Genomic DNA, 20,644 nt, shown 5'->3' with positions numbered 1-20,644 from the left:
TCTAGAGCAACCAGACCAGCAGTGAAGATTTCGGGTTTCGTCGTCTAGGATGTCACTAGCCGGCAAGTGACCAGACAACGCGTTGAGCAGCAAACAGGCAGAAGGGCGCCACGCAGATCTCGTGGATGCTGGAGGGCTGGTCTTCGATGCAGGAGCTGCTCGGGGTCGGGGCTTCTCAGTCCCCAAAGCACTTGGACGAGGATGCCTCTGAAGTCGTGCTGGAGCGAAGTGCTGCTTCTTTCAAGATGGCCGGTCCCACGTGTCTCGTTGCACCCACAAGGTCTGGGAATCCGGGTCTCGTTGGGCTCTGAAGTCTGGATCCTTGCAGGAAGACGACAAAGGGAAGCCGCTGGACGCTGATGGTGCCTGCTTGTGCAGGGTGGACACTCCTTGCCCACAAGGGAGATTTCTTCAGTCTTCTGTAGAGCAGAACGTCGAAGTCCAGAGTTTCTTCTTGTAAAGTTGTTCAGGATAATCTAATTTGGAATGGGACCAGCTCCTACCTTTATCCGGCCAAAGGGGGCTGTACTACGACTAGGTCCCTCCTCTGGGTGGGACCAGAAAGGGGGGTGGTTACACCCCCTATCCTTTGTCCGGTCTTGCGCCAGCTCTGGGGCTGGAGTGCCCCAGGAACTGGTTTAGACCGGTGTATGCACAGGGACACCTTGGGTGCCCCAGGCATGTCTCATTCCTTTCAGCCCTGTCCTACCTAATACACAAAATCCTGTCTGGGGTGGTGCTAGCACCTCCCAAGGCAGGAAACCCTTTGTCCAAGCCTCCCTCGCTGGAAGGACTCCCAGCAGCAGGAGGTCAGACTTGTGTCTGTGGTGGCAGCATCCATTTTGTGATGCTGAGGCTCGAGTTAACTTTAACCGGGGTTCACAGTTACATACATGTCACTCTAGAAGGGTGGAATGCTACCCCCGTTGCCAGAATTGGCGAGGGGGTAGTATTCCAATTCGTATGACACCTTACTCGACATGTTTTGATAATGTTATACCAAAGTTGTCAATAACTGCGAGGAGTATAATGCACTTAAGAGTATATGGTATAGCGTTATCATGGAAACAGCTAAAGGACTTGGTTCCGAAAGCTGCAGACAGGCTCAGCTCATGCTAGAGCACCATCTCACATAATTCCAAGCACTCTGCCTTCAGGATTGATAAGGCCTGCCATAGGAGTGACTGATAGGAGGATATATGTCCATTTTAGGGTTAGATATAGGGATCTATATCTAAAGCAAAGGGTGATTACACCACCTTGCCCCAGCTGATTGATCAGCCAGTTGTGTCAGATTTGGATGGCCAGCCAGGGGTGGCACAATACATGCTGAAGCCCCTGGTAGGCCCTGGGTGCACCTACGCCCTGGGTACCCAAGGTACACTGTACAGGGACTGATAAGGTGACTCAGTATCCAATTAGATATGTACCTAGAGTACATGGAATCCATTTTTCAGAGAGAGCAGTGGGCCTGGGGTCCTGAATAGCAGGGCCCCAGGTCAACTAAGTCGAAAATCCAGCAAAACACCAGGCAAAAAGTTGGGGGCAACCATAGTCAGATATCCACCTTCCTACATCCCCTATTGTACATAGGTTCTTGAAAGGTTCACAATATATGTTTACACCTTCTTCCTTTCTCATGCCTCCATGGGACCTTAACCTTGTCCTACTGTTCATGATATGCGCTCTCTTTGTGCCCTTGCACAACTGTCCTTTCAGGCTTCTTACCATCAGGATGGCTTTCCTGGTGGCAATAACGTCTGCTGGGGGCGTTTGTGAGCCTCAGGCTTTGTCATCCATTCATCCATAACTGAACATCTATCCATTTAAGCTGGTACTACTAACTTGAGCTTCCTTTCTGCCAAAAGTTGTCACTCCCTTTCATGTAGGCCAGTCCATCACTCTGCCTACTTTTTACGCCACGCCACATCCCTCTAAGGAAGAGGAGCAACTTCACTGACTGGGCACAAAAAGAGTGGTGTCATTCTACCTTGACCACACGAAAAAGTACAGAGTGCACAACCAACTCTTCGTGGAGTATGTCGGAGCAAAGAAGGGAAAGCTGTGCAGGAAGAGACCATCTCCTAATGGATCGTGAGCTGCATTAAAATCGTAATATACATATTTGCCCAGAAGCACCTTGCTTGCTCATTCCACCAGTGCCAAGGCTGCGACGACTGCCTCAGCATGCAGAGTCCCGGTCCTGGACATCTGTCAGGCAGCAATGTAGGCTTCCTTGTACACGTTCTCAAAATACCACTGCCAGGACAGTCAGGTCCCTAGGGATGAGCACTTTGCTCGTTAAGTGCTGTAGGACTTTGATTATTGAATTGGGGCATTGCATTCACCATGATTAGGCTTAAATAAGAGTATTTAATAAATGCATAAGTTATTGTCTTTAAAAAATGTATAACCTCTTTTCTTTATTGTCCTTCAGTTTTCGTCCTGCTCCTTTCTTCGTTCTAGATGAAGTTGATGCAGCTTTGGATAACACAAACATTGGAAAGGTAAATCATGTAACATTTGTTACAATAAACAGTTGCACAATATTGAAAATACCTCCTACAATGTTTCTCTTCCATATTTAAGCCCGTATTTATATAATTTGATATTTTTCCTTGACGCAAGCTTCCTCTAATAATATGCAGGTTAAGAAAAGCTGCCAAAAAAGTATCTGATACAGAGAAATAATTTCTCCGCTGGCTTTGATTGCGCATAAGGTACGCATCACCAAAAATATGTTGTGGCCTCATAGGGACAACGTTGGTGTGCCCCCTTTTTTGGCTTTTCTGATGGCTGCTGCTTCTTTCCCCAGATTCCTTACTCTACAAATTAGTATCCTCCAGGTGCCGGACTTGTTCCAGATTTTTTTCTCCTAGCAGTAGCTCTGTAGTAAGAAGATGTTATTATTTGATTCATACAATATTTGTATGCAGTGTTTTGATTAGAGTATGATCCCGGGGCCTGTGACTCCTTGTTCATTGGTTCCCTCGGAGTGCTAAGACATGCTACGTTTGCTCAGACCCCGCATGATATGCTAAAAAATTACCTTTCTCCTTCAAGTCCACTCATGCGAAAATTTTCTAAGATATCCCACAAAAATACACACCATGTTTTCCCCCCAAAGAAATAGCCCTGCTATCAGAACCATTTGGAGTTCTGACAATGTTCCCTGACATCAGGGACTTTCTCATCATCTGAGCCGATTCCAACATTGAACAAGCTTTGGCAAAGCCAATAGGTCTCGCCTAAGAGAGCTGTTGGCATTGCACAGCAGCGAGGAAAAATATATAAAAAAAGCTCTGTGATGGACTCGTCATGGCGCTTTTTCTTTTACATTGAGCATAGCTGATCGATGACAAAGTTAAAAGTTCTCTCATCTGGGAGACCTATCAGCTTTACCAATGCTTGTTTCAGAGTCTTTCTTCAAGTCACGGAAAGCAGTATTTTAACAGTGCCCCCCCAGCGGTCTGCTGTGTTACTGTAATGGTGGCAGTGCAGGATGTCACACAGCTAAGGAGGTTTCAATCAATCAGAGTACTTGTAAAGCGCGTTACTTACCCGTGAGGGTCTCAAGGCGCTGAGGGGAGGGGGGTGCCGCTGCTGCTCGAAGAGCGAGGTCTTGAGGAATCTTCTGAAGGCGAGTAGGTCTTGGGTCTGCCGTAGGTGGGTAGGGCGGGTGTTCCAGGTCTTGACGGCGAGGTGGGAGAAGGATCTGCCACCGGAGGTTGTTCGTTGGATGTGGGGGACAGTGGCGAGGGCAAGGCTGGATGAGCGGAGCTGGCGGGTGGGGGTGTAGAAGCTGAGCCTGCTGTTCAGGTAGTCTGGTCTGGCGTTGTGGAGTGCTTTGTGTGCGTGGGTGAGGAGCTTGAACGTGATTCTCTTGTCGACGGGGAGCCAGTGTAGGTCTCTCAGGTGGGGGGTGATGTGGCTGCGGCGGGGGACGTTGACGATCAGTCTGGCGGAGGCGTTTTGGATGCATTGTAGTCGTCGTAGGTATTTGGCTCGGATTCCTGCGTAGAGTGTGTTACCGTAGTCCAGTCTGCTGGGCCTGTGTCACCGTTCTTCTTGTTTCAGTCGGGATACACTTGTAGATCCTACGGAGAATGCAGAGGGTATTGTAGCAGGCGGAGGAGATGGCGTTGACCTGTTTAGACATGGAGAGGGAGGAATCGAGGATGAATCCTAGGTTGCGTGCATGGTCAGTGGGTGTCAGTGCTGTTCCCAGTGTGGTCGGCCACCAGGAGTCGTCCCAGGCTGAGGGGGTGGGTCCGAGGATGAGTACCTCCGTCTTCTCCGAGTTCAGCTTCAGATGGCTGTTCTTCATCCAGTCGGCGACGGCCTTCATTCCCTCGTGGAGGTTGGTTTTGGCGGTGTGCTGGTCCTTGGGGAGAGAGAGGATGAGCTGGGTGTCGTCGGCGTAGAAGATAATGTTGAGGTCGTGTTGGCAGGCCACTTGTGCGAGGGGGCCATGTAGACGTTTAACAGCGTCGGGCTGAGGGATGAGCCCTGGGGGACGCCGCAGATTATGTCCATGGCCTTGGATCGGAGTGGGGCGGGAGGCGGACGCTCTGGATACTGCCGGAGAGGAAGGTCGTGGTCCAGTCAAGGGCCTTCTCTTGGATTCCGGTTTTCTAGGAGGCGTGTCTTTAGAGTGCGATGGCAGACCGTTTTCGAAGGCGGCAGACAGGTCCAGGAGGATGAGGGCTGATGTTTTGCCGTTGTCTAGTTGGCCTGGATGTCGTCTGTGGCGGCGATGAGGGCTGTCTCGTTGCTGTGGTTTCGCCTGAACCCAGACTGGGACGGGTCCAAGATGTTGTTGTCTTCCAGGTGGCGGGCCATTTGCATGGTGTTGAAGTTGTCATGGATGTCAGCGATCTTGCGGTGGAAGAAGATGGCTAGTGAGTTGCACAGTTCTTGTGAGGGCGGTGTGTCGTTGGCGTTGGCGCTGGGGTTGGAGAGTTCCTTTACAATGCTGAAGAACTCTTTGCTGTCTTGTGCGTTGTTATCCAGGCGGTCTTTGAAGGAGGATCTCTTGGCTATTCTGATGAGGTGGTGATGTCTGTGAGTGACGTCCCTGTGGGCTGCGTGGTTGTCTGGAGTGCGTTCGTGGAGCCATATCTTCACCAGTTTCCGGCAGGCGTGTTTGAAGGTCTGCAGCTCGTCGGTGAACCAGGTGCCTCTCTTGCTGGCGTGGTTGTTGGAGGGTTTCTTGAGTGGGGCGAGGGCATTGGCGCAGACGTCGATCCACTGTCTGAGGTTGCGGGCTGCGGCGTCTGGGTTGGTGGTTAAAAAAAAAAAACTCTGCTCCTACCCAGTCCCACCGATTCTTTTTTAAAAGGGTCCAAAAACCCACTTATACATTAATGTCTACCCTGAGCACACTCAGTAAACTTAATAGTTCATTATATTTTGAAAAAGTCCCCAAACTATTGATCCAGATTCAAGGTATTTATTCAAATTTTCCAATTCTCAAGATGCGGCATGGCAATTTTTCCAAGATACAGCTTGATGTCAAGTTATAATCACAGCATCATATGAAGAACAACAGCCTGCATGTGTTTCGTCATGCGATGTAATGCACAATTAACTTCTTCAGAGCTGCAGTCCCAAGAAAAACACAATTACTCAACCATTTTCAGTAAAATTGGTGGATTTACAGGAGTTTAATCTACTTACCAAGTACAGAAAGAAGGACACATATTCATCATAAAAATTGTGAGCAAAATTATGTGAAAGGTAAAAGTTAACATGTCCCCGAATTCACGAATAGACGAGAGCGGAAACACTAGCACTATATTTAGATGCCACATTAAAAAGTTTCCCAAATAAAGGGTTTCAGTCACCAAGCAGTCCAAATTCACCTGATAAAAGTTCTTTCATCAGTTCAATATAATATGTTGGCCGAGTTGCAAAAAATCTTGAAAGTCTGAGTCCTAAAGGTACAAAAACCCAAGATATAAAGACATCCCAAATCTCGACTTAACACCTCTAAAGAAGATCAACCTGAATCAAAAGTTCACCTTGTGGGCTGCTAAATCCTTCTTTGCAAGTTCATCCACTTCTGGTATTATGTACCATTCGTACATATATTCTCTAAATAAAGTATCCTGTGGCTATAGTAAAAGGAAAAGCAAAATATCGTGAGAAATAATGAGACCACCCCAGATAAAATATTATATGTAACCTGCCCACATGATATGCTAAACAATCTCACCTAAAGTACAATAGATCACAAGCTGAGAAAGGTATTTCATCAGCAAATGTCACAGTAAAATCGGGTAGAGATGCGTAATTCGTAACTAATAAGCACGTTTTCATGACCTAGGGGAAACAAAGAACATTATCATTTCTAAGAACTCATAAATCTCAAAGCTAATCAAATCTTTGTTACGTAATCTCACATAATATTATCAATCACGTATGACCGGAAATTACCAAAGCATTTAAGAATCTAATCCATATACCCCTTATCAGTCAAGACACTCACATCACCAAAACAGTTACGTCAGAGCTTCATTGTATGCTCCATAACTGCATATCTGCAACCAAACACAAGCTGGAAATATCTGACACTATCACCCACCATCTCGACATGTTCTTTCTCACTGAGACCTGGTTTAATGACTCCTCTCACACTTCATTTGGTCTTTTGATACCTACTCACTATTCTATTCTCAGAAACTACAGAACAGACACGATAGGCGTTGCGATTATCGTAAGAAACTCCCTTCAAATCAAAGCCTTTCCCACCATCCTCTTTCGCACTTTTGAATGTCTTTCCCTAGAACTCCAAGATCATCATGGCTCACCCTTCAGGTTCCATGCCATCTACCACCCTCCCGGTAATTGCTCTTCGTTCATGGAGGAACTCATCGACCACATTAGTGACCAATATTCACAAAGCGACAAACAGATCTTCCTAGGTGACTTCAATCTTCACTGGGGCTCCGTGGAAGACTCGGCTGCTAACAAGCTTGCAAACTTTCTCACAGCTAACTTTACTCCAGTATTGGAACTTTCATAGATTCACATGCCTGAATCATTCCCCGTCGACGAGACGGGAGTCTCCGGTATATAAAAAAGCAATGCTAAGCAGTATAGCAAACTGAAAAGAGGCCTAGGCCCATTTCCCTTTTGCAACCCATAGCTTTTGTTATGTAAAAAAGGCCCAAGCTTTTCCCTGAACCAATCAGAGCTCCTCACCCTCTAGAACACTCCTGAGAGAACCTTCTGCCCCTCAGATTTTTCTACTGCACGTTGTGCTAGGGAGTCTCCTTTGAGCTCTGCTCAAACTCTTCATTTCAACAGTATTTTGACTGGAATTTGAGGTCTCTCATCTTCTGTTTTCTTCTTATTGGAAGCCCTTATTCGTCTACCATGTCTGGGAAAGAGAAAAAGGGATTATTTAGAGCTTGTGCCACCTTCTCTAAGAAGAGGCTTTACACAGATGACCCTCATAAGGATTGTATATACTGCCTTTATCCAAACCATAAGGCAGAGGATTGTAAGGTATGTCGAACCTTTTCAAATAAAACCTTGAGGGATCGTGAAGGAAGACTGCTGATTTGACTCCAAAAGGTTAAAGCCAGAAAAGAAATCCTCTGAAGTGGGAGTGAGGAGGAGTCAGGTTCCTCTAAGAGATCTCAAAAAAGAAGTAGATCTCCTCAGACGCATACCACAGGGGAGAGACTTGAGAAAGCCCCAAAAAAGACCACCGCAGGGTCTTCAGGGCGCAGTCCCTCAAAATCTCCTTCAGGCAAACCTAAGGAAAAGAAGGGTTCTGCTTCTGAGGTAAAACAAGGAAAGTTCACCTCGGAACCTCCAAAATGGCCTCAGGAAAGTTTCCTCTACGCCTTCTGAGGAGAAAGGGAAGGTTTCAGCACTGTCGACGGGATCGTCGTCGAAAAAGATGTCATCGTCGACGACAAAACCATCTACATCGTCGACGAGAAAGGAGGAGGTAAAGGCTATTGAGAAGACGCCTTCGATTGTGAAAGCGTCGACGGCGGTATCGTCGACGAGTTCATCGTCGACGTAGCCGTCGACGAGCATAGCTGTATCTGCATCGCAACGGGAGCGTCAACGACAGGGAGCGACAACGACGGGAGCGACGAGGACAGCGGCAGGAGGGTCGAAGAGGACAGCGTCGACTATAACTACAACGTCGACGGTAGCGTCAGCGACGATAATATGGTCGACGACGACGACAGGAATCTCGTCGACAAGCCTGTCGACGAGATTCCTGTCGTCGTCGTCGACCATATTATCGTCGCTGACGCTACCGTCGACGTAGTTATAGTCGACGCTGTCCTCTTCGCGTCGACTATAACTACAACGTCGACGGTAGCGTCAGCGACGATAATATGGTCGACGACGACGACAGGAATCTCGTCGACAGGCTTGTCGACGAGAGAAAAAACACCAGAAAAAAGATTGGTACCCTGGACAAGAGGTTACGTCTCCAAGCAAGGTATCTCCATTAGTCCCTTCTCACCTGCCAGAGGAGGAAGACTCTGAGGACGAGGATGAAGATGGTCCTTATGGTTTTGCAAGTAGCCCTTTGCAATTACAGGTCAAGTTCCAGGATGATGAATTGGAAGAAGAATATGGGGGTTTTCAAGAGCATCCCCAAGAGCGGCAGCAATATCGCCAACAGCAGCGTGAGGACATGACAAATGTGTCATCCTCTTTATTGAAGGACCTCCAGACCATTTTGGAGGATTATAGAAGACGGTATCCGACGACTCAAACCACTCGGGACATACAGGAGGCAACTCCTCGTCCACGGTCGGTACCAGGTACGCCAGTGCATAGGATGGAAATTGTACCGGAGCCTAATACTAGGTCTCCACCACAAGCGTCACATCACGATCCAGACACCTCAGACGATGACCACGAGGATGGAGAGATTGCGAAGCCTAGTGGAGAATGGAATGACTATCTCATCCCCTCACCTTCAACTCCTACGCCGAAGCCAGTAGATTCTCCACCCGAGGACATTAGTGGCTTTCATAATTTGATGGAAAGAGCCACAAAGAGATTTGCACTTACCATGTCGGAAGAGAAAGCAGAATGCTTTCTATATGATTTCAAGGAATCCTATCGCAAGTCTGTTCGGTCCTTGCCTATCGTAAGTCATATTTGGGAGGAAGGACTAGAAGTCATGGAAACGCCAGCTACGGAGACGCCGGATCTGGCCAGACTAGACAAAAAATATAAGGCACCTACAGTTGCTCCAGCATGTCTTTTGGGTCATCCGAATTCGGATTCGGTGATTACTCAGGCGGCGCAGCAGAAGTCAAGGAATCTGTCTGCTCCAATCACGGCACCACCGGTTTTCTTAATTGTCGGCGCTACTAGTTAAAGCCGCTAATGCCCTCGCTATTTTGGGAAGGTACGACAGGCAAATGTGGTGCCACCTGTCTCCATACATTGATCAGGTGCCGGAACCGGAGAAGCAGGAAGCCAGAAAGATTCTCCTGGAGGGGGAAAGGACTTCAGCGGATGTCATAGTCTGCGCTATGGATATAGCGACGACGGCCTTTAGATCTTTGGGAGGAGCAGTAGTTCTGCGCAGGCAAGGATGGCTAAGAGCAACGGCTTTTAGGCCGGAGGTTCAAAACAAGATCCTAGACCTCCCATTCAATGGAGAAGATCTTTTCTGGAAACACATTGATGACACTCTGCAGAGTATCAAAAAGGATACCGATACTGCAAAGGCTTTGGGAACTTTGCAGTACAGAAAAGTCCCTTTTTGTGGCTCTAGAGGTAGAGGGAAGTCATCTTATAGAGGAGGATATCAGCAAGAGAGATATTCCTCTTATTCTGCCTCATCGCAGCCCTTCCGCCAACAGTAAAATCAGCGTCAATCAGGAGGATATACGAAATCAACTCCAAGAGGAAGGGGAGGCCGCCAGGGGAAGGACAACACCCGACGGCAATGACAACCTTCATCTTCCGGCTGCATCAACATTCAAGAGATCAAGTGCTCCCCTGGGTGGAAAGATTGCTCACCATCTTCAGAATTGGCGAAAAAAAACGACGGACCAATGGGTCCTCAACATTATTCGATTCGGCCACACCCTAGAATTTCTACAAACGCCGCCTTGTACGCCACTGATGCATCAGAAAGCAAGCCATCTGCATCAACTCCAGCAGGAGATTCGGACAATGCTCATGAATGCTAATGAAAGAGAACAAGGGATTTTACTCCCGTTTTTTTCTTGTCAAGAAAACCAAGCTCCAATGGCGTCCCATTCTGGACTCAGATCCCTAAACACCTATCTCAAAAAGCAATCTTTCAGGATGGTATCTCTGCAGAACATCCTTTTGTTATTGAACCGAGTAGATCATACGACTACATTAGACCTACAGGACGCGTATTTCCACGTGCCGATCCATCGTGCACACAGACAGTACCTTCGGTTCTTGGTGGCCGTAAGACATTATCAATTCAAGGTACTGCCATTCGGCCTAAAGTCAGCACCGCGAGTGTTCACAAAATGCCTAGCTCCAGTGGCGGCTGTGTTAAGGAAGTAAAAACATCAAATATTTCCTTACCTCGAAGACTGGTTAGTCAAAGCACCATCGAAAGCACAGGCCAGGGCGTCAACATAGGCCTGCATAGATTTGTTTGCCAAGCTGGGTTTGACTCTGGAATGCCAGAAACCGGTCCTCGGAAGCTTGTTTCCGGTCCAGGGAAGGCATGGCTTGGCAGTTTGGGCTGGACTGTTCCCAGGAGGCACAGGGTCAGACTGATTTGCATATGGCCATGTCTGAACTGGGGTGGTGTGGAGTGCAAAAAAAGGAAAACAACCGTTACAACGCAACTATTACAACGGACTACTTTTACAACGCAACTACTACAACGCAGGATCCTTTACAACGAATGCCTTTACAACGCATGACATTACATAGCAGATGCTATTACAAAGCATGCCATTACAACGTAAGTATAGGTAAGTATATCATTTTATTTAAACATTTATTTAATTTAAAAAAATTATTTAATTAATTACATTTTTATAATTTAATAAATATAAACAATAAAAATAATTGTTAATTAGAAAAGTACTTTAAATAAATTATTTAAATTAATTTAAGTAATTTTGATATTAATTTTAAAAAAGTTCTAAAAATAAAATATAAGTAATTTTTACCCCTACACTATCCAGCATTTACCCTACTATTACACCCCCCTGGAGTTAGAATATTAATTTTTACCCCTACACTATCCAGCACATACCCTACTATTACACCCCCCTGGAGTTAGAATAGTAATTTTTACCCCTACATTATCCAGCGCTTACCCTACTATTACACCCCCCCTGGAGTTAGAATAGTAATTTTTACCCCTACACTATCCTGCACTTACCCTACTATTACCCCCCCCTGGAGTTAGAATAGTAATTTTTACCCCTACATTATCCAGCACTTACCCTACTATTACACCCCCCTGGAGTTAGAATTGTAATTTTAACCCCTACACTATCCAGCACTTACCCTACTATTACACCCCCTGGAGTTAGAATAGTAATTTTTACCCTACATTATCCAGCACTTACCCTACTATTACTACCCCCTGGAGTTAGAATATTATTTCTAAACACCTACACTATTTTAAAAAAAAATATATATATATATTTACAAATACATTAAAAAAATTTACTTAAATAAATTAAATTAATTAAATATTTATTAATTACCTTTTTTTTAAAAATTATATACTTACCTATACTTACGTTGTAATGGCATGCGTTGTAATAGCATCTGCGATGTAATGTCATACGTTGTAAAGGCATTTGTTGTAAAGGATCCTGCGTTGTAAAAATTGCGTTGTAATTGTATGCGTTGTTAAAGTATGCGTTGTAACGTCATACATCCGCAAAAAAACGATGGGTTTGGGCCCAGATCTCTGTACTGGGGTGAATGTATGACATTGTTCTGCATTCTGTCCATCAACTGTGGTTTTTGCATATGTCACCCCGAGTGGGATGGGTATGCTCAGACGTGTTTCCCATGCACTCCACACCACTGGATTCAAGCAAGCCGGGCTGAAGACGGCTGGAATGCCAGAAACCGGTCCTCGGAAGCTTGTTTCCAGTCCAGGGAAGGCATGGCTTGGCAGTTTGGGCTGGACTGTTCTCATGAGGCACAGGGTCAGACTGATTTGCATATGGCCATGTCTGAACTGGGGTGGTGTGGAGTGCAAAAAAACAATGGGTTTGGGCCCAGATCTCTGTACTGGGGTGAATGTATGACATTTTTCTGCATTCTGTCCATCAACTGTGGTTTTTGCATTTGTCACCCCGAGTGGGATGGGTATGCTCAGAAGTGAGTCCCATGCACTCCACACCACTGGATTCAAGCAAGCCGGGCTGAAGACGGCTGAAATGCCAGAAACCTGTCCTCGGAAGCTTGTTTCCGGTCCAGGGAAGGCATGGCTTGGCAGTTCGGGCTGGACTATTCCCATGAGGCACAGGGTCAGACTGATTTGCATATGGCCATGTCTGAACTGGGGTGGTGCGGAGTGCAAAAAAACGATGGGTTTGGGCCCAGATCTCTGTACTGGGGTGAATGTATGACATTATTCTGCATTCTGTCCATCAACTGTGGTTTTTACATTTGTAAACCCCGAGTGGGATGGGTATGCTCAGACGTGAGTCCCATGCACTCCACACCACTGGATTCAAGCAAGCCGGGCTGAAGACGGCTGGAATGCCAGAAAACGGTCCTCGGAAGCTTGTTTCCGGTCCAGGGAAGGCATGGCTTGGCAGTTCGGGCTGGACTGTTCCCATGAGGCACAGGTCAGACTGATTTGCATATGGCCATGTCTGAACAGGGGTGGTGTGGAGTGCAAAAAAACGATGGGTTTGGGCCCAGATCTCTGTACTGGGGTGAATGTATGACATTGTTCTGCATTCTGTCCATCAACTGTGGTTTTTGCATTTGTCATCCCGAGTGGGATGGGTATGCTCAGACGTGAGTCCCATGCACTCCACACCACTGGATTCAAGCAAGCCGGGCTGAAGACGGCTGGAATGCCAGAAACCGGTCCTCTGAAGCTTGTTTCCGGTCCAGGGAAGGCATGGCTTGGCAGTTCGGCTGGACTGTTCCCATGAGGCACAGGGTCAGGACTGATTTGCATATGGCCATGTCTGAACTGGGGTGGTGTGGAGTGCAAAAAAACGATGGGTTTGGGCCCAGATCTCTGTCCTGGGGTGAATGTATGACATTGTTCTGCATTCTGTCCATCAACTATGGTTTTTGCATTTGACTCTACACGAAGGAAAATCAAACCTTCAACCAACAAGAGTTGTCACATTCCTGGGAGCAATACTAGACACGGACTGCAACAAGGCGTTTCCCTCCGAAGAAAGGCAACTGAGGATCGTGTCTCTCTTCCAAGACTTTGTAAAATGAAAGTCTCTTTCAGTCCGCAGGTACAAGTCCTTGCTGTGCATGATGTCAATTTGCATTCCCCCGTGCCTCACTGCGCCCATGGCAAGAACAAATCGATCTTCAGTGGCGTCAAGCAAAGGGATCCTTCGACGACACAATCCGAGTGACGCCAGTTATGGTTCAGGCAGCAGTATGGTGGACACAAAAAGAAAATGTATCTCAGGGTCTGACTTTTTTTCCACGAGCGGCTCCATTAGTGGTGATGACAATCATCCCTAGAAGGATAGGCTGCTTTCCTTCAGGACCTTCAAATCAGCGGTCGTTGGAAGGTACACGAACAACAATTACACATAAATCTACTGAAACTCAGGGCGATCCGCCTAGCATTAGAAGCCTTCCTTCCACGTTTACGAGGTTCGCCGGTGTTGTTAAGAACAGACAACACTACGGCGATGCACTATTTAAACAAGCAGGGAGGAACCAGATCTCTCTCCATATCTCAGGAGGCCCAGGAGAAATGGGAATGGGCTCTTCAACAAAGAATATCATTGTCAGCAGAATATCTCCCAGGGGATCAAAATGTCAAGGCGGATACTCTCAGCAGGCTCAAATCGTCCTGCCACGAATGGGAGCTGGACCAGGGGACCCTGGACAGCATTTTTCAGAAGTGGGGGACACCAATAGTGGACCTCTTCTCCTCTTCTCATTCTCACACCTGCCAAGTTACAGCACTATCGAATTTGGTTGAACTGTCACCTGATTTTGTAGACCAATTCTTTGAGAGCCTGTCTGATATGATGTTCTCACCCGAACAGAAATAATAACTTTGGAGAAGCATTCCGACACGCAGCGTTCCCATGAACTCTGAATTCGGCCTTCAGTTTTGAACAACAAAAACTGCTAAAAGCGTTGGAACTCTATTTCCCCGTTCAAGCATTAATTCTTTTGAATTGAACATTTTTTAATATTCTCCCTTTTTTGGCACGAACAATTCTTTGCTTAAAGTAAAAAATATTCTTAGAGAACAGAAGCTTCAACTTCTATTTCTAAACACATCTAGAGACATAATAAGTTACACCAGCCTCTAGCACATTTATTGCAATGCATTTATATGTGATGATTTATCTCGCCCTTCTTCTGTTTCAGAGATATTTCATGTGTAATTCTTTTTGCATAATCGTTCATTGATTTCGTATGCTATAATTTTTGAATGATTTCTATGCTTCAAAAACGTACAGCACCTAAATTTTCACGTATTACAAATACGCCTATTTCAAATGCGTTTATGTTTTTTGGGGTGGGCAATGTTACACATGCATCTTATTGCTCTAGTTTTAGTAATTTGATGGACATGAACCCGTGGAGTGGGTGTTGCGTGCTTATCTAGGATCCTGATCGATACTGTGACCTTATGCCCCTATTCGGCTATATATCCATTTATTCCCTATATTGGCATAACCGTTCAAGTACAATATTCAGAAAGTCATCTCTGGCCTCACACGAACAGAGCCACATTCCAGAATAGTTTTCTCTGCCACTTCCTTTGCAACCAATTAGTGCAATGACAGAGCAGAAGCCACTATCTGAGATTCCTAGATTAACACTCCGAGTTCTTCAACAAGATAAAAACTCAGCAAACCTGGAAATCCCCCTTGCTGTGTTTTGATTAGTAATAGAACTCTAATGAGCAACTGATAAGCGATCACTTCCTAGTGACATCTTTAATTGACGTCTTATGTCCAGCAAACTTACGTCAAACCAGGCACCTTTCAGGTATAAATATTACCAACGTTGCCTTAAGCAAATGCTGTGCTGAAGCTATCAATGCCAATGCTGTCTCGTTGCTGTTGGTGATGCTACTGATACCATTATCGCTGCTAAAGCGCAAACGATGGTGTGGTGAACTTAGGAGCTGAACAGCCGTCCCTCTGCGAAGAGCCCAGCAGATGCCAGCTGCCCGCGGACGCTGTCCCCCCTCCTCCTCCTCGACGCGCTGAAGAGAGACGCTGCCTTTCTCCTGCCGAGAAAGCCAGCTCCAGCATTTCTGGTCTACCCTTGCGGGTGACTGGGATACCGAGTTTCCCTGAAGGAGATACCAGACCTCCATCATTCTATTCAGAGGTATGGTGTTGACTAAACCCTTAGTGAGAATTCTTGAAGCAAACCTTGGCAAAACCAACTTAACTTAAAGCTACTTACTTACTCCCCTCCCACGTATTAGGCTTAGGTCAGGTACACTGGGGTAGGCGTAGTTAGAAGCACCAGTTGAGTATTTTAGCCTAATGTATATATGACTGTATATATGTTTTATTACTTTTAAACCATTGTATGGCTAAGAAACCATATCAATGCTTTTACAGTATTATCTTGCAATACTTATCTTACTGTACGTACTTTTTATAATAACAAGTCTTGCAATTGTGGCAATTCATTTCTCTTGTACGAGAAGAAAGACTGTTCAATAAATGTTAACCCTTTATTGACAAACGCCCGTCTCTCTATTCTCTACATATTGTGAAAGTAATCTGCACTAACCTGACTGAGTAAAATAACTGTCTATTGTTTCACACGACCCTAGAGATCGACTCTTGATCTGAGGAGCTAAGTTGTCATGTTGCACGGTTGTTGGAAAACTGAATCCCTTCTTGTCTGTGCCAGGGAAGCTGATCACTTCCTATTCAGTCAAGAAAGTTTCCAGTGACCTCTGAGCTAGTTGGTAACAAACCCAATTAAGTTTAGCATAGTCAGTAGAGGCCTGGAAGAACCGCACTTCTACGTCGATACTACTGTTTATGTTATTCCAATGCGCAGGGCCTAGTGGGAAACTAGGAACTACACTACAAGGTAAGTAAATGAAGATGTAGGACACTTCCGGTCTAACTAGGATTACACAACTAGCCAAACTGGACACTAGGATATTCAATCCCTACAGGAGCACCGAAGTACTCGCGTTACCTCATCCACGGGCTGCGGGTGCATAGGTGTCAAAGTGTCGGGTTTTCTCGTTGTTTCCTATGGAGTCTCGGAAGAAGATGCTGCTGGCGACCAGGAGGAAGATGTCCAGGTGAATCCAAGGGTGGATCGGAGTTGAAGAGCCTGAAAGCAGAGGGGACAGAGTCTGGGTCACTAGCCAGTGACCGGGTGGAACCAGGAAGGAACCAGACGTCGTCGAGGAGCAATCAGGTGCTGTCGTGAAGCTTGTTGTTAAAGCCACGCGGACCAGGATGCGTCGAGGACGACCAGGTGCTGGAGAGAAGCTGTCCCACGAAAGTTTTCGCAGATGGATATGTCGGCTTCAAGATCGGAGCCAACAAGCCTAAGCAAAGGCAACCCACGCAGGATACACAAAAGGCTTCTGGTGCAGACCAGGAGGGTCTGAGGTGCCTCACCTTTGCAGGGAGGCAAGGGCCAGTCTGGAGCAACCAGACCAGCGAGGTGATTTGAAAGGAGTGTCGTCACAGAGGCTACTAGCCAACAGGCCAGCAACCGGACAATGCGTCGAGCAGAACACAAGCAGAAGGGGCCCACACAGATCTCGTGGTGTGTGGAGGGCTGGTCTTCGGTGCAGGTGGAGTTCGGTGTCGGGGTGTCTCAGTCCCCAGTGCACAGCTTCGAGGAGGCCTCAGGAGCTGCGCTGTTAGCAAGTCGAAGACTTTCCAAGTTAACTGCTTCCACCGGTTCTGACGCCTTCCACGGCAAGGGCTGGAGACGTGCAGTGGGGTCATAGAGGTCCGGGAGTCGAGGTCTTGTCAGGCTCTGTGCTCGGGTTCTGGCGGGAACGGGCACAAAGCAAGCCGTCGAGTTGCTGGATGGTGCCTGGTTGCCCAGGGTGGTCACTCCTTGGCCACAAGGGAGATTTCTTCAGTCTTCAGCTCAGGTGAATGTCGAAGGGTCCAGAGTTCCGTCTTCAGTTCGATTCCAGGATTAATCTAAAGTCTCCTGGGTCATCTCCTACCTTTATACAACTAAAGGGGGCTGGTTTGCTCACTAGGTCCCTCCTATGGGTGGGACCAGGAAGGGGGGTGGTGTGAGAAGTTGGCCTGATATATGATGCTCACTAGTTCTAGTGATCACCTTGTATCAGTCCAAACAACCCTTATGGTGATTGGTTGTAAGTCGACCTTATAGACCAGCTATCCTAATGGTAGCATGGACAAAGCAGTCTTAGGCTAAACTCTTTTGGCATGTGAAGCCAGCTGTTTTACCACATATAACCTCTTGAATACCAAGTGACAGGACACCACACAGGTTGTTATGAAAATAAACAATATATTTATTAACTAACATACACCTCTGAACTCTTTATGAGATCAGAGGGCTAAGCACATGACAATCTCTTAGGAAAAATACGTTTAAGTTGCACAATTACAATGGTGCCCCAGGGGCACGACAAACCATTTACTTAGTAAGTGGAATGTGAAAGTCGATAAAAGGAATGGAGCTGTCCAGAGGCTGTAGGATCGCTGGGACCACGCTACACTAACTCTAGGTAAGTAATAGGAGGCCCACGGAACGCGTGTGCTGAGTGTGAACTCACACGCGAGATGCGTAACAGTGTCTATGGACAGTACAGTTCAAGTAAAAGGTGAGTACGGACAATCCTGACTATGTAGGACTATAACGACTGTGGAACTGGACACTAGGAGAGTCAATCTACCCTTGAGCACCGAAATGCTCGTGTTACCTCACCCACAGGTTGCGGGTGCATAGGTGCGAAGTCGTGTCGGGTTCCGGCGTTAAAGTCTATGGAGCCTGGAAGAAAAGATGCTGCAGGCGATCAGGAGGAAGATGTCCGGTGTGATCCAGCGGTGGATCAGTGAAGAGGAGAACCAGAAAGCAGAGGAGACAATGTTCAAAGTCACTAGCCAGTGACTGGAGTGGAACCAGGAGTGGAACCAGGTGTCGTCGTCGCGGTCAGGTGAGAGAGGACGCTTGTCTCTGCAGCCATGTGGACCAGGTGGTGTCTTCGACGACCAGGATGGAGGCACGAGCTGTCCCACACAGGCTCTCGCTGTCGGCGGTGTCGGATCCGTATTTGGAGTCAACAGGCCTTGGCAAAGGCAACCCACGCAGTGAGTGGAAACGGCATCTGGAGTGGACCAGGAGGGTCCGGGGTGCTCCTCTTTTGGAAGGGAGCAAGGGCCAGTCTGGAGCAACCAGACCAGCAGTGAAGATTTCAAGGTTCATCGTCTAGGAGGTCACTAGCCAGCCGGCAATTGACCAGACAACGCGTCGAGCAGCAAAAAGGCAGAAGGGCCCCACGCAGATCTCGTGGATGCTGGAGGGCTGGTCTTCGGTGCAGGAGCTGCTCGGAGTCGGGGCTTCTCAGTCCCCAAAGCACTTGGACGAGGTTACCTCAGAAGTCGTGCTGGAGCAAAGTGCTGCTTCTTTCAACATGGCCGGTCCCACGTGTCTCGTCACACCCACGGATCTCAGCTGTGCTGCAGATGTAGGTAGAGGTCGGAGAGGTCTGGGAATCTGGGTCTCGTCGGGCTCTGAAGTTTGGATCCTCTAGGGAAGACGACAAAGGGAAGCCGCTGGACGCTGATGGTGCCTGCTTGTGCAGGGTGGACACTCCTTGCCCACAAGGGAGATTTCTTCAGTCTTCTGTGGAGCAGAACGTCGAAGTCCAGAGTTTCTTCTTGTAAAGTTGTTCAGGATAATCTAATTTGGAATGGTACCAGCTCCTACCTTTATCCGGCTAAAGGGGGCTGTACTACGACTAGGTCCCTCCTCTGGGTGGGACCAGGAAAGGGGGTGGTTACACCCCCTATCCTTTGTCCGGTCTTGCGCCAGAGCTGGGGCTGGAAAGCCCCAGGAACTGGTTTAGACCGATGTATGCACAGGGACACCTTGTGTGCCCCAGGCATGTCTCATTCCTTTCAGCCCTGTCCTACCTAATGCACAAAATCCTGTCTGGGGTGGTGCTAGCACCTCCCAAGGCAGGAAACCCTTTGTCCAGGCCTCCCTCGCTGGAAGGACTCCCAGCAGCAGGAGGTCAGACTTGTGTCTGCGGTGGCAGCATCCATTTTGTGATGCTGAGGCTCGAGTTAACTTTAACCGGGGTTCACAGTTACATACATGTCGTGTCCCTCTAGAAGGGTGGAATGCTACCCCCGTCGCCAGAATTGGCAAGGGGGTAGTATTCCAATTCGTATGACACCTTACTCGACATGTTTTGATAATGCTATACCAAAGTTAGCAATAACCGCGAGGATTATAATGCACTTAAGAGTATATGGTATAGCGTTATCATGGAAACAGCTAAAGGACTTGGTTCCGTAAGCTGCAGACAGCTCATGCTAGAGCACCATCTCACATAATTCCAAGCACTCTGCCTTCAGGATTGATAAGGCCTGCCATAGGAGTGACTGATAGGAGGATATGTATCCATTTTAGGGTTAGATATAGGGATACTATATCTAAAGCAAAGGGTGATTACACCACCTTGCCCCAGCTGATTGATCAGCCAGTTGTGTCAGATTTGGATGGCCAGCCAGGGGTGGCATAATACATGCTGCAGCCCCTGGTAGGCCCTGGGTGCGCCTATGCCCTGGGTACCCAAGGTACACTGTACAGGGGCTGATAAGGGGACTCAGTATCCAATTAGATATGTACCTAAGGCACATGGTTGTCAATTTAGAGAGAGACAGCTAGGCTGTGGGTCTGATTAGCAGGCCCACAGCCAGGGAAAGTCGTAAACCAGTGAATCAAAAAGCAAAAATCGGGGGTGACCATAGGATTGCAGACCCCACTCTCTTACAGGTGGTTACACCCCCTTTCCTTTGTCCAGTTTCGTGCCAGAGATGGGGCTGGAGTGCCCCAGCAACCGGTTTGAACTGGGGTATGCATGAAGCACCCCCAGACAGTGTCTCAATTTATTCAGCCCTCCCTGTCCCAATACACATCCTCCTGTCTGGGGTGGTGCTCGCACCTCCCCTAGCTGGAAACCTATTGTCCAAACCTCCGTGACTGGAAGGACTCCCAGCAGCAGGAGGTCAGACTTGTGTCTGTGGCAGCAGCATCCATTTTGTGATGCTGGGGCTCTGGTTAACTTTAACCGGGATCGTTGGACTCAACATGTCTTTTCCCTCTACAAGGGTGGAATGCTACTCCTGTCGCCAGAATTGGCGAGGGGGTAGTACTCCAAAGTGTATGACCCCTTACACGGCATGTTTTGATAAAGCCAAACCAAAGTTAGCATCTAACCACGAGGATTATAATGCACTTAAGAGTATAT

The 20,644-nt window shown here is 47.4% G+C and overlaps 1 protein-coding gene across 1 annotated transcript in view; it reads left to right on the top strand.

Moving 5' to 3' along the window:
- SMC1B (structural maintenance of chromosomes 1B) overlaps positions 1-20,644 on the top strand; it is a 2,420,665-nt gene that overhangs the window by 2,246,085 nt on the left and 153,936 nt on the right. Inside the window, exon 23 of the mRNA XM_086952745.1 lies at positions 2,438-2,507. Coding sequence (XP_086808871.1) covers positions 2,438-2,507 — 70 coding nt within the window. The remainder of the gene's footprint in view (positions 1-2,437; positions 2,508-20,644) is intronic.

The sequence above is a fragment of the Lissotriton vulgaris genome, chromosome 1_2, assembly GCF_964263255.1.
Source record: "Lissotriton vulgaris chromosome 1_2, aLisVul1.2, whole genome shotgun sequence".
NCBI classification, from domain to species: Eukaryota; Metazoa; Chordata; class Amphibia; order Caudata; family Salamandridae; genus Lissotriton; species Lissotriton vulgaris.
Note: the sequence above shows the minus strand (reverse complement) of the source record. Positions and strands in the feature narration are given on the sequence as shown.